Below are 15,021 nucleotides of genomic sequence, written 5' to 3'. Positions count from 1 at the left end.
GTTACGCTGGAGCAGAGATGTTTTGGATAAATGTTCTTCTGAATCACCTTAAGCTTAAAACAATCAAAGTGACTATCAAAATATATAAACGACAAGTATGAACTAAATCTTTTTGGAGGTAGAACAAGACCTGAATGGGGCAGCAAACAGAGCAGAGACCCTTATCTGACATGACTAACTCTGAATTTTAAAAGAATATTGAGGGAGGAAGCATTGTATACATGTGGGAAGCATACATTAAAAATGGAAGATATACTTGGAGAAAGTGCGTCTGAAATGCTCCTAAGACTTATGCAAGGAGAGTTGTCCCAGAAACAAAATGAGGCATTTCAGAAGGGAGAAGCACTTTTTGTTTAGAATTCTTCTACATTGGTAGAGTAGATAAACCACAGAATTGAATGAGGTTCTACTAAAAACAGCAGGAGGAGAAAAAGCCTGAGGGGATGGGGAAGCCAGGATGTTATCATGGAGATGTTATAAGGAAACTAGAATCCAGGACAGTGATGCATCTTCTCCATAGTTATATACAAACTAGCTTTAAGCAAGTTCTAACTCAGATTACTGAAAAAATGATTTCTGTAAGCAAATTACTGTCACTATTTGACATTAAGTAGCAACTTCAGAAGCAGTTCACTTTCAGGAATGTGAAATCTATGCTGTGGTTAGAAATCATTCAAGTCTAGGGCTCCTAGTGAAGCGTACAGAACTCGCCCTGGAGTCTGTCTAGAACTGCAGGGGGTTTGGAATTGGAGAATCTTATCTGGCTGAGAAGCAGGATCTGTAGCCTAGGCACATCTCATGCCTTCATGGATATCCTGAGTGCACATGCGTCTTGGGAGAGCATGGTGGGAAGAAAACACTGGGCTGAAAATGTCAGAGGGGGTTAGAATCCCAAATGGTGCAAAAATGCAACTGATTCTCTTCTGTTCACAGGCCAAGGGATGATGAAGTTGCTCTTGTGGCTGTGGCTGGCCATTTTAAGTACCACTGTGCAGTTTAAACATGCATTTATACAATTCATTAGCAATTAGAATAATCACACACTCAATACAAAATGAACTGAATTAGTAATAGCAAGCTAAAGGAAAAAGCACCTTAACCCACATTTCAACAAAATAGTTGTGGAATAAAGACAAGCTCTATATTCTTCCCACTACACAAAGGTCACGTATAACTTCTACTTTACAACAGATTTTATTTTCTGCATACAAGATGCATCTGCTTTAGCAACCTTCACGTTACGTACATTTTCAAAGGCGAATACAGGCAAACTAGGAAAAAACACCTAACAGGCCTTTCTGTTACTCAAACTATGTTCCTCAGAAAGAGGAATATAAATATAAAAATATAAAGCAAAGATGTTTTAACTCTTAATTAAGGAAAGGAACATGGTCTAATGGTCATACCATGAATTTAAGAGTTGAGAGAACAGAGGTGTCACAGTACGACCTTCTGCAGGTCACCTTGAGGCTTAAGAATACTGGATGAATATATTTCTGCATACTGGATGCTTAGCTGTTATAAGCAATTATGAAGCAGGTGAGATATATTTCAGGATTTCATGAACTTTAATTCATTTAGTAGCTACTGCCAGTGAAATGCATCATTAGGCAACCACATTACATCAGAAAGATCATTAACTCAGGGTTAAATTGTCATGTGAAAAACATCAGTCATGAGTAACAAGCACTGCATAGCTGTATTGCCTAATTGCAATCCAGTCCACAAGCTGTATCTCAATTAGAAACCCTCTATTAATTCTCCTTGGCGCTGAACAGGTATTTAGGTACAGAGTAATCAGCCACTTTGGGAGCACTCCTGTTTCCTTAGAGGGAGAGCTCCAAGAACACACCACCTTCTGCCATTAGACCTTCATGTCTTGACCACCTGTTTGTTCAATGCCTTGTAATTACCCACTTGATTGCAACTGCAGGTTGAGCAAAGATGATGACCTGTCCCCTTTTGCAACAAAGGGGCTGTCAGCTTCTACTACGCAAAGTGCTCTGGGTATAGTTATGAGAGTTTTTAATAACAGCAGCTACAGTATCATAGTGGAACTACCCAGTTTTTCCTGCTTATGTTAAGACACTGAAGTCATCTGGAAAATACTGTTCTTACTGTGGGACAAATTAGTCGGCTCCCATTTAGTAGTAAATTTTGCTGACTGTGACATATTCCAGAATGCAAGCTACAGTGGGTTTTAGATAGAGATCAGTATGCAGGACAAATAAACCACAGCCTGGACAGCTATAATAAACAAGAATCCTTATGTGGATTTGCTGACTGAGCAGCACCTTCCCAAGTAGAACTGGCAACCATTCAACCTGCTACTGTGGCTGTGAAGAAACTTCTTACAGTTTGGCTTTAAGAATGGATTTTTTATTGACTTTCCAGATGACATTATTAATCCACGTAAACAGGATTTTTACTTTGCACATAGTAGAAAGTGTAAACAAACTTGAGCATCAGTACTTGCTCACTTCTTCAATGGTGACCCAGCACTCGCCTTCTAAAAAAAGTCCTGTTGTTTTCAATTTATATTTCCATTCTGAACCATTTGTAGATATTCCTTGTATAGCTTTTCTTGGGTTTCATAAAGTTTCTTTAGCTTCTTAATTTGTCCTTTGCTGAGTTCTTTGCCTTCTGTATCATGGGTGGGAAATCCCTGGAATATTTAAAAAAAAAAAAAAAAAAGACAAGCAATAATTGAGATCAATTCTTGTACTCATTTTTCTCCTTATGGAGCAGTGTTTTAATAAGATGGAGTGATGATGTCATAATGACAAGCTGTCAGGATGGGGTGCATTTTAGCTAATTTTAGTGACCTAGAAGTTTGACAACTAACTGACTATTTGTGTATGTTCCCTTCTTAGTTAATGAAGGGGCAAAGGTTTTACTTATTTTCTGCCATGTACTAGGTAAGGGAGGCTTAGAGAACTAACTTCTACATGGTTATAGTACAGAGAATAATGATCTCTAAACAGCAGGTCGAGAGACCATTTTTAATCATAGTACCATATTGAATCAAAGGCTTAGAGCAAAAGCAGAAGAAGATTTGTGGAGAAATTATGACGAGAACTTTTACGGACATTCTCCTTGGCTTGCAGGGCTATTTTCCAGTATTCACACTCTTCATCCTTACTTGCCCCCAAGGCCTGAATTTGCAAGTGTGAAAAGGACAGGCAGAAGCAGGATAAATATCCCAGATCAAGTGCTGACAAAACAGTGCTTTATGATTCCCAAGAAACATCTTTTATCCACAAGGGGAGTAGTCAAGAGCAAAGTTATCCTCACAGCCCCTTCAAAGACTCTTTGCCAGGAGAGAGCAAAACAGTGGGCAGAACCAAAAAAAGGAAGCACAGGGCCTCCTTAAAAGAAAAAAAACCAAAACTGTCTCCATCAGTTCCGGCAGAGTTGGGGAGTTTGTACTTGCAAGTGAATTCCTTGCCTGACACCGGGGTAATAAATCTGTGAACACACATCACACATGTTCCTATCATATCTACAGGGGATTTTGCTTTGCAGTAAGAGGAGCCAAAGGAGACCAATGTACAATGAAAATACCGTTGAAATAATGGCTAACAGAGAGCCTTGCTCCCCAAATGCAAGGTACATGCAGTAAAATATATTGCCTTTTCTTTCTCTCCTTCCCTCTTCCCATTACATTAATAGTGCTGATGTGGAGGTTCTAGAATAAGATCAGCTACATACACGTATAATTGAGCATGTACAACTGGGTAAGGAAAACCAGTCCCTATTAAAGGAGTCTCTTACATGTTCATCGAACACGGAATATTTGTCATGTTCTGATTTAAACATTTCATGTGGTGGGATCTTCATTTTTGCCAGTTTTGCTGCCTGTAATACAAAAAACATTCATTAACTGCATTAGATTACTGACGATCTGTCACATATGCAAAAGGAAAAGTAGACTATAATCAAAGACCGTTTAATTCATGATTGTTTATCATGTGAAAAGAAACTTTCAGTAAGGAACAACTCAAGAAGTCTTAGCTGTGCTTATCTGAGAGGGAAATATATGTTTTAAATCTGTAGAGAAGCACTTAATAAAACAGATGTGTTGCAGAAACTCAACTCACTTATATACTCCAAAACCTACATCTGATTTTTGCTAATTTGATTCCTTAATGTTTAAAGTGTAAACACAAAGTAAAGATTTCCTATGAATCAAGAATATTCAGCAATTAACTCACTGCAAAGGGAATCATCTTTCTCAACAGTTTCCTGCTGACAAGCACAGGTTTCTATGCAGGTCACAGCAGGATAAGAATGCAAGTAATTGCACTGAAAATAAAATGAACTTTCACTTATGTGTAAAAAAGGCACATCTCAGAATCCTTTCCAAGTAATTTATGCCAATGCAAGGGAATCACCTTTCTGAAAAAAGTGCAAAAAGCTACCTTGAATTTGTGGATGATAAATGCTATTTATCCATTGTTCTCTCTGTACATGATGCTCTCTAACAGTTTACTTCCTCTTTTAATTCAGGAATGCATTTTCTGTACTGCTAGTCATCAGCATGGCAAACAATCTTTTCTTTTTACGAGCTCATCTCCTCAGTCTGTCTACTCCTCTAAAGCCTAAAACCTTTGAGCTACTTCAATTCCAACTGTAGAGATAAAATGTGTTTTTACAAAACAAGCAAAATCTTCTTTAATAGGCATGTAAGATACTACTTTGGTAATTAATACTGTCTATAGACTGAAGTAAGTGCTACAAGTTCTAAAAAGCTTCTGCAGACTTTTGTTGTGTCTTCAAAGACGGCTTCTCTGTGATAATGGCTGAATATTCAAATCCAAACTGCAAGCCAAAGTAATTCTCAGCAGGAAATTATAGAGGAAAAAAAAATAAGTGGAGGCCCAGTTAAGGCCAGGAAGAGAGTCTGTGTTCTAATGTAATGTTTCCTGCACATGACTGTTGCTGCTAACAGTTCTCTCCAAAACCAGATTAAAAATGATCTGAACACTTACTTCCTGTTCTTGTTTTTTCCTGGCTGCTTCTTCTTTCTTCCTTTTTTTCTCTTCTTCAATCTATGAAAAGTAATATTAATGAGTAGAAGGTAACTAACTACTTAATTTGGTTGTTTTCTACGAATCTGAGCCAGCTAGCTCCCCTGGATACCTAATTACAGACAGAACTGACAGCATGACCTGCAGCAAAACCACCACACATTATAATTAGGATTGTCCGATACTTCCCACTGTACAACTTTGACTTCATTGGCTTTTATTCACAGTGAAACCAGTTTAAACTGTTCAGAATGCATTCTGCATGCAAAGTGTATCTATATAAAAGAATACCTACAAAGCCTGACTTTAAAAAAAAACCCAAATTTTGCTGATATTTTAAGCTCTTGCCTCAACTGTGAAGATCTTACAGCTTCTCAAGAAGCAGTTATATCTCTTCATATTCCCAGGGAAACAACTTTCCAAATTTAGCCAACTAAAACAAAAAAAAATTAAAATTTCATCTTGCACTTGCTTAGGAGAGACCTATCTGTTCTCCAGGGGTTCTACCAGTACTGAACAAAATACTGTTTTAAGGGCCCATGCAGCAGCTATACATAAAATGTCCTCAAGCATCTTTTTGATGAAACACCTGGAATTGGCTGAAACGACATTTTGCTTCTCCCTTTTCTAAAAAAAAAATAAAAATCTACATGGAAGAAGAACTGTTGTAAAGTTTTCCAAATATGTCTAGTCATAATGGAATTTTATTATTTGCATGTGAATTACATATACAATCTTACTATCACATAGTAAAATGTGACTTCTTCCCCCACACCCTGCACTCATCCATACTACATTAAGATTTAGGCAGTGCATTTTGTTCTCACGTATCAGATAAATACAGTCTAGTTCTATGGAAAATGTGACCTCCCTTTGTACAGACAAAAGAAGTCTGAATTAACTTCTCATTGGAACTGTTCTTCCAGAGAAACAAGACAGTGTGCATGCAATACTCAACATCCCTCAACAAACTAACAAAAAAACTTAGAGGTATTCATTTAGATCCCAAACAAAATTATCAAGAAGCTATTGTTTAAAAAATTCATTTTCCGAACACACTCAAATTTTGGTATCAATTCTCTTACATTATTTTCCTTGCTGCTAGTCTGCTAAGATTTTTCTTACAAGTTATCAAAGAAATGTAAAAGTATCTGCAGATTGCGCATTACTTTAAATTTAAATAACACAGAATGCTTAAAATAACCTTTTTCTTTTCTTCTCTTTCTTTCAATAACGTGTCCTTATCCACTAATTTAACCACAGTTGGAAGTCCTAAAGAAGCAAAAACAGATGAATGAGTGTCCAATGCTTGAATAGTCAAAGATAAATGCATTAACCCCATGACAGCTGTTTTCGTTTTGCAAGTTGAATGTGACTACAATTGAATAACTATTCAAAAGTGACTAAGAAATTACTCATACATTAGTTATAGAAAAACATCAAAAAGATTGCAATGAACATTTTTATATTCTATACATATATTCCAGTACACAGTTCTAGTATACATATGCCTACATCAGAAACGTGATATGCTATAGCTTTGCAGTCCTTTAGTTTGCTGGATTATTTTGGTTTAATCTTGACAGGTTGTTTTGCCACTTCCTGTAAGAATAGTAAGCTCAGAAAAACAGCTGCCTACAAAGTTGCAAGACATATAATTAGGTACCTTCATGATCTTCAAATCGAACACCAAGTTCAGGAAGGATGTCATCTCGAAGAGCATCACTCAGCTGCAGCACTTCAGTTACTACAGAGCATTAAAAATACTTTTAGTAAAGTAAAAGTATACTTTCACTACATTTATCAGGCTACACTGTTATTTGTATGCAGTTAAGAAATTGCCACCATCCACACAGGGAAGCAGCACGTTTCCTGGCATGGACTTGAATTTCATAAATTTCTTCCAACACTCACTGAGGGGAACAGAAAGAAAATTCAAGGCAATTCAGAAACGATGCAACAATTCTGCCACAATATAGTGGAAAGGTACACGACACAGGATTTCCAATAAGAAGGGTTAAGAACCCTGATTTTGGAAAAATCACAAGTTAACATATCATGTGCTACCTCCAGCAGTGACTTTGATAGACTTTGGTGGTTTGGTAAATACGCATGCATTTGTCAGAGCAACTGTTATCCAAACATCCCCTGTTCCTACAGACAGTTATCTTTACCACCTAGTCTGGCCAAGCTGTTTGTTTGGTTTTTTTTCAAGCAAGCTAGCTGCAGAACAGAACAGAGGATCTTGATCTGGCTTTCTGCATGGTGATCAGGACATTACAACTAACATTTGTTTTTCTTGAAAACCATTTGCTGTCACCAAAGGCGCTTTGACAAGTTAGTAACTCAAAATTTATCTGAAATAGATGCTAAAGATCAGATCTTAAGAAGAAAATAAATCTTAATACAAGGTATTTACTTGGATGAGAAACTGAACAGCTAAGAAGAAGCAAAACAGTTAAGAGGAACTAAATGCATCAAGAAGACCCAGTGTTTAACTGTTGTGAACTTAATTCAGTGGCATTTTTTACAAACAGTCTTGTATTTAGGAGGAAACACCAAGGGTGACAAATGAGATACTTGGGTTAGACAATACCACGTGTTTATAATCAAGTGTCCTCCCTTCAGCAACTCTCAGCTGGTTAAACCTAGGAAGTAATAGGGGTCTCCAAGGTAATAATTCTGGCAGTGGAAGATACCATCCAGACATTGTACTGAACACTGCATGTATCAGTAGATACAAGTACCATCCCTGAGCCTTCATCTCTTCTGTAACTCTCAGAGTGCTGAACAGTGAACAGAGCACCAAATACCCTAACACCGTTAAAAGGAACAGCCACCCGATTTCATTTAACAGCACTCTATTTCATTGCATGGTAGCATTCTGCAATGCTGTCTTTGTATAGGAAAGCACTGCAGTTTATAAAAGCCTTCTATCTGCCGTGAACTATCATTATTTTTCTTGATCCACAGCACTTATACGGAGGGAACAGCATTCATGTTTGATGACACTCTAAGCCATTAAGATAAACAAGGGATAAAATTACCTTACTGACTGTTAGCATTAAAAGGTGTTGACCTTAACCCAGGCAAAGGAATTACACATATCATATCAAGAAGGTATCAGATATATGTACTGCCTACTCAATAACATGTTCAGTTATAAAACTATTTATTTATCTGAAATAATGAATAATTAAAAGTTTAAGAAGAAATCCACCAAGGTATAGAATAAGGAGAAATGTGTAAGAAAGTATGTATTATTTATGAAAGGCCAGATCGTTTGATCTATCCTCTGTCATCTAGATGAGCCAGCATCAAGCTTCTTAGGGCTGAAATGTGCCTGCTCATTGCATGTGGTACCTCCAGTGCAACGATGTTTAGGGATTGGGTACAGGGTTGTTTATGGGCTGCCCCAAGACATAAGCCATCATCCTCACTAAGGACAGTGACTGGAAAACCAGTGGGATAGTGCCTTCTCACCAGTGTCCATGAACACCCTGGCAACTAGACACACTTTGAAACTGTGACTACTTCCCAGACCTCTTTTCACATTTTCTGTGAATTTCAAGCCAAGGAGTCTCAGGATGTGAAACCGATGTTGTGCTGTTGTAAATGGGAACACTGTGACGAGGAGGAAAAGGGAGGCCTTCAAAATTGGCAGCAAAAGACAATAGCAGGCATGGTTACAGTGATCAAGTTTGTCCCGATTCTTGTCAACCCATGATATGTTATGTTAGGAACAGGGCAGAGGGTTTCCCACTGTGTCCTAGAAGCAGCTTAGAACAAGATGCCACATGGCACCAACACCCAGATGCACACAGAGTCCAGCCATAAACACCTTTGCCACAGGGTAGTCAATTTAAGCAGATGTCCTGAGGTAAGTAACCAACAACTGAAGAGACTTGCTCCTGTCTGAACAACTGAATAACAATTTGTTGCTAATGAGAATTCTTCCCAAGCCTCCGGGCCACACTAGAGCACAAACCTGCTCCACTGTGCATCCTCGCAGAGACAGCTATACAGGGTCTTTGCAGCTGGTTGAGTACTGAAGTGAAATATACAATATAGAGATGCTCTGACCAACCAATCACCGATGACTTTTGCAGAGGTCCTCTGCATTTCCTTCCCTTGTACACTAAGCACAGTGTTTTCCTGTTCCAGTTTACCATCACTGCTAGATACATTCACAAATTAAGTCAAGACTCGACTAAAAATGATCAGTGCACGTCTCCAGTTTCCATACAAATAAGCTTATAAAACGGAGACTTTATTTTATTAATATATTTGAATACTAACTGGAAAACACAGTTTTACAAATGGCTGTTCTGTGAAATGTTTTGTAACTACAGATATGTTTTTTTGAAGTTATATGCACATGTATGGGGACATGTGTATTACTCAGCAGGTTTTACAGAAGCTGCATACATTTTATTTAACCTTTAAGAATACTTAAAGCAATAAATATCATGTTAATTAATACCATCCTGCCAGCATCAGGCTGTGACTGGGAAACTCCTTTCACTTACAACTATGCAGAGACAAAATCCCCAGCCATTGTTCAGAGCAACTTTCATGGTAAATTTAACACTTCCTACAAGCAAGAACTTAACAGATACAGAGACACAGATCAGTCGCATGTCAGTGCAGGTCCTGCCACCACTTAGCTTCCATATTTCAAATATGAAAGGTCAAACTGCAGAGTGCTATAACTGCTCTGTAGCCCAACCAAACAGCAAGAAGACTCAGCTTTTTCTTACTGCCCAGTTTATTTCAGGCAAAAAAGTCAATACCTTCCAAGTAAGAAACTCAAGTGTCAGTAAATAATCTAGCACTAAGTATGTTCTAAAAAAGATCTGTAAGAAGTCCTGTGACGTTTAAACCCTTCCACAATTAAGAGTGAGGATCAGTTTAGCTCAACTATCAGAAAGCAAGGGGGGAAAAAAAAGCCTAATAAAATGAGTATTTACACTAAACAGTGAAAGAATAAAGTTCACATTTTTGGCTGAGGATATACACACAAACTTCTTGAATCAATTCAAATTATAGACAATATTTCCTGTTGGAATTAGTCAGCCTATTTCTTAGCATCAATTAGGCCTACTGGAGTACTGGAGTTTGACAGTAATAGCTAAGTAGTCACATTAACAAATACAGTTTTCTGATTTTAAGGTAAACTTAGCCCTTCGAAGAAATCAAACCTTTGCAGAATAAGGGTTCAGCTTATTTGCCAGCTGAATAGGTTATCAACCAGACTCTACAAGTAATCTTATAATTCTATATAATATGCAAGTCATTTATATATGTTTTACATATTAAAATGCCCTATTTTGCTTTCAACTACAAATCTTAATGTAAAAAAGGTTTGAAGAAAACAAGAATTAAGTACATATTGAAGACATTTAAAATTCCACAGGGAACAGCAGAAAATGAAGAGCTCCATTAGGAACTAATCGACCAGTAAAATCAAAGAGGGCTTAACAGAACAATTTTTGCAACACTGTATAGTTCTGCCAACACACACACCACGATCAAGGCATGGAGTGCACCTTTAGCAAGTTTGCGGATGACACTGAGTGGAAGTGTTGATCTGCTGGAGGGTAGGGAGGCTCTGCAAAGGGATCTGAACAGGCTGGACCGCTGGGCTGAGTCCAATGGCATGAGGTTTAACAAGGCCAAGTGCCGGGTCCTGCACTTGGGGCACAACAACCCTGTGCAGTGCTACAGACTAGGAGAAGTCTGTCTAGAAAGCTGCCTTGAGGAGGAGGACCTGGGGGTGTTGGTTGACAGCCGACTGAACAGGAGCCAGCAGTGTGCCCAGGTGGCCAAGAAGGCCAATGGCATCTTGGCTTGGATCAGAAACGGCGTGACCAGCAGGTCCAGGGAGGTTATTCTCCCTCTGTACTCGGCACTGGTGAGACCATACCTCGAATCCTGTGTTCAGTTCTGGGCCCCTCACCACATGTTGAGGCTCTGGAGCAAGATCAGAGAAGAGCAGCAAAGCTGGTGAGGGGGCTGGAGAACAGGTCTTACGTGGAGCAGCTGAGAGAGCTGGGGTTGTTTAGCCTGGAGAAGAGGAGGCTGAAGGGAGACCTTATTGCTCTCTACAACTACCTGAAAAGAGGTCGTGGAGAGGAGGGAACTAGCCTCTTCTCCCAAATGACAGGGGCCACGACAAGAGGGAATGGCCTCAAGCTCTGCCAGAGGAGGTTCAGACTTGACACTAGGAAAAAATATTTCACAGAAAGGGTCATTGCGCACTGGAACAGGCTGCCCAGGGAGGTGGTTGAATCACCTTCCCTGGAGGTGTTTGAAGGAAGGGTGGATGAGATGCTGAGGGACATGGTTTAGTGTTTGATAGGAATGATTGGACTTGATGATCCTGTGGGTCTTTTCCAACCTAGTGATTTTGTGATCAAAAATTTTCTGGGGGGAAAAGGAAGTGCCCAAAACAACATCCACCGGACTCCCAAATGAATTCTCCAAACAGAGCACCCAATTACCATAACGGGAGCTCTGACTCCAACTACACTAACAAATAAGAATGAACGTCTGCTATTTAAACACAGACAGTATCACTGTAGCAATCTACACTTCTAAGAGAATGACAGCTCCCTAGGGGGTACTTTTATACCTAGAAGGCACGGAGTGCCCTAATCTAGAGAAACAACAGCTAGTCCTCGTTATTCCAGAACTTTTAGGTTCTTTAAGAAATTATAAGAAAATTTGTTTAACAGCCTGTAAAAGATTCCCAAATTAAAAACACAGGTACCAGAAATGCAAATATTCAAACCAACTCTGATTTAATGATGCCTTACTTTTATTCTTTAAGCAAAGAGAGACAGTGTTAGCTGGATCACCCACCCTCCCAGTGTGATTCCTACAACCTCCGAGTCTCACATGCAACAACACAGGAAAAAATGAACATTCACCTTTCTTCTCTCTGGCAATTTGTCGTACTCCTTCTCTGAACTCAGAAAGGACTTGTAGGTATGGCATCACTGTAGATTCAATCTGCAGGATAATTATTTCTACAGTTAGCTCATCATTATTTAGATATAAAACATGTACTTCCCCACTTCATATTTACGTGCTGTTGAATGGAACTTTACCCTCAGGGCAGATCTGTATCAATAAAAAAAAGTCATTGCTCTATTGATGTCAAAGAAGAGACGATAATTTGTATTAGCTGCCAATTTCGCTTCTGTGTAGCTAAAACCAACTTGAGAAATTCCGCCTCTCCCCATTCCATTTTTGCCTCCTTCTAATTAGAGATACATCAGTTCCGCAGGGTTATGTTTCAGTACAGCTAACTATAATGCAGCACAGTGATGAAAACGGCACCCAGATAGATTTACCCCTTTATGTTCTGTGTTGTCTTACTTAAGTCCAACTGCTTGTCAGACATAATACCAGCAAACTAATGTTAGGACTTCTCTCCTTTAGAGCATAGACCTGTTCTTCAGATGTTAGCTTATGCTAATTGTATTAATTTCCAATACAGTGCAGTTGCCTGTATTCCTCACACAACTCCCTCCCCCTCAATGAGTTTGGAGGGCTTTACTGGAGAGTTATTTCAGATATAAGTAAATGCTGGTCATGAAAGCTCAAAGAAAAAGTCATGAGAATTCTGCTCTCTACTAGTGAATAGGAGTGAAAAAATCACAAAAACAATAGATTGGTGCTGTCTGCCAAGGCTTTTCTGGAATTACAGGAGAAGTAGTCAGGCACCCAGGGGACTGCTTAAAAACAAAGTTTTATTACTTTGGAGGGTGGGGAAGAGAGAAAAAAAAACGCACAGCTTTGTTTCCCCTACAGTTTCCATGTGTCTTTCCCATTTGTTACATCTCCATGACAAATTTCTATGCCATTAACAGACAAGATAGACATTTCTAGAGCATAAAGAACTATATGAAAGAACCTGCGGGCACTGTTAAAACTTCATAAACGTGAATACTAGGCTTAGAGCTTCAGAACTGGAACCTGTGCTGACAAGTATGGCAGAAAGAACAGGCTCTGGGAAGGAAGCAACAGTCAAATCTCCACTACCCCCTCTATACTGACACTAGCTTAATATGCAAATAAAGCAGCGCTAGGGAAGCATGCACTGTCGCTGCTTTACCAGACATTTAAAGATGAAAGATTTTTATTTCCAGAACAACTAACCTGACAGCACTGCTTAATCCATTTGGACAATGAGACTATTGAACGCGAGGTTTTCTGACTTCAAATCTCTTCTGTCCTCATTCAAGTAAATTACTGAACTACAATAATTAAGCTAACTGATCTTTCAGAGCTTTTGAAGATGATTATGCCTTTTTTTGAGATAATGACTCTACTGGTTCCTTCATCTTCAATTTAGGCAGAGAAACCACATATCTGATCCACAGCCTTCTGTAATTAATGAGAAGTTTTCCAACCTTGCATGTTCACCCTGTAATTTTTGCTAAGAAAACTAAGTATCTGCATGGAAGATTGAAAGACAATATAATATTTAATAAAGTAGCCGAAACATTTTTGATATTATACATATTTATATTAGAATGCTTAAAACTAGTAAAGTCTTAGGTGATAAAAAAGTTTCTTCCTACGAAGAATCTCTGTCTGGCAGGTGTTAGCACAAGATTCTTTCTGCACAAGACTCTCCTGACTCTACTAACCCTTGGCAACATTACGTTAAAGGAGTGAGAGGTCTTAGCTTCTTGTTCCAAGCTGTTGCCAATCCTTCCATAAAGCTCATCTGTTGTAAAGACTGCCTGAACGAAGTGCTAAATATAAATTTAATTTTCATTTCTGCTAAAAAAGGTAAATGTTGAGGTGTTGCCTTTCTTCTGTAATTCAAAATAATTCTGAGCTAAATCAAAATTCTCTGTTGATGGGGTTTGGTATAGAAGACTGAGCATCTTCCCTTTTTACCTTTGTTATATTACTACTGGAGATTTTCACAGCTCAGTAGTGTAAGTATTTGCATGGGCAATTGTCAGATCCACATGCTTCAACCACAAGCAAGCTTTCCTTTTTCTTTGATGATCAAAAAGATTACCTTTTTTTGTTACACCACAAATGTTTTAACTATTCCTTCAAAAGAGGAACAGAAAAATATGGTAACATCTTTGAATGCAGAGAAACACTTGAAAAACAGCACCAATTTGTTCATGTCATTTTTTTTGCATGAAGAAAGAGGGAAGGTTGATAGCTTTCATATAAAGCTGTTTCTCCTGCCGGCACCATGAAACATTACTGCTATTACAGGGCCCACAGCACTTTGATCAGTTATCTCCAAAGTGTTTCCAGAAAAATTCTGCATCACAGTGGAACTGCTGGGTGACCAAAGCAAAACAGCCTTTGAAAGCCAAATAAAAACTGCGGCTACAAACGAGATCAGAAAAAGAGATTGAAAGGCGGATAAAACTCCAGCTGCCTCCAGGCTGGTTTTTGGTGTACCACAAAGAAGTTTAATCAGTATAATTATATTTTTGAAACTACTTAACTTATAAATACTTGTAATGAGTCTTCAAACTGTAGCATGTGCTGTCTGTAGTTAACATGTGGTTTCTTAAACAGACTCATCATTCAGAGACAAGATAATTCTTTTCCTGGTTGCTATACAATTTGTCTATCATTAAGTCAAACAAACCTATACAAAACCCAAGCTCTCATGAAAGAAAAATCCTGCTTCCTAGACCAATTAATTACTTCAGATTCAAATGTCAGAAGTGGAAAGACTGTAATTCGGCTCCATATCAGTAACAAACACTTTAACCTAAGCTTTCAAAGGACACAGAGTAATTTTGTAAAGTGTACTTTGCCCTTCACTTACATTTATGTTTTGACTTTTCCCTCCAACAGGAAAACCAATTGCATCATCACTTTCTATGGCACCAAAAATCTGGTCAAGGAAAGAACAAAAGAAAAAAAAACAAAAAAGAAAAGAAAAGCTTGTATATATCAAATCACAGGTATGTGAAAACTGAGCAAAAACACACATACT

General features: G+C 38.4%; 1 protein-coding gene across 2 annotated transcripts in view; it reads right to left on the bottom strand.

Moving 5' to 3' along the window:
* Window positions 1-1,210: 1,210 nt before the first annotated feature.
* The window catches only part of CARS1 (cysteinyl-tRNA synthetase 1), a 35,255-nt gene continuing 21,444 nt past the window's right edge, over window positions 1,211-15,021 (bottom strand). The window contains exons 17-23 of one of the 2 annotated variants that reach the window (XM_069857809.1): window positions 14,851-14,919; window positions 11,963-12,044; window positions 6,697-6,777; window positions 6,235-6,302; window positions 4,992-5,051; window positions 3,775-3,858; window positions 1,211-2,665 (exon numbers count right to left, since the gene is read on the bottom strand). In XM_069857809.1, coding sequence (XP_069713910.1) covers window positions 2,531-2,665; window positions 3,775-3,858; window positions 4,992-5,051; window positions 6,235-6,302; window positions 6,697-6,777; window positions 11,963-12,044; window positions 14,851-14,919 — 579 coding nt within the window. In that variant the 3' untranslated portion in view covers window positions 1,211-2,530. The remainder of the gene's footprint in view (window positions 2,666-3,774; window positions 3,859-4,991; window positions 5,052-6,234; window positions 6,303-6,696; window positions 6,778-11,962; window positions 12,045-14,850; window positions 14,920-15,021) is intronic. The other variant, XM_069857810.1, reaches the window with a different exon arrangement.

Source organism: Phaenicophaeus curvirostris, chromosome 5, assembly GCF_032191515.1.
Source record: "Phaenicophaeus curvirostris isolate KB17595 chromosome 5, BPBGC_Pcur_1.0, whole genome shotgun sequence".
NCBI lineage: Eukaryota > Metazoa > Chordata > Aves > Cuculiformes > Cuculidae > Phaenicophaeus > Phaenicophaeus curvirostris.
Note: the sequence above shows the minus strand (reverse complement) of the source record. Positions and strands in the feature narration are given on the sequence as shown.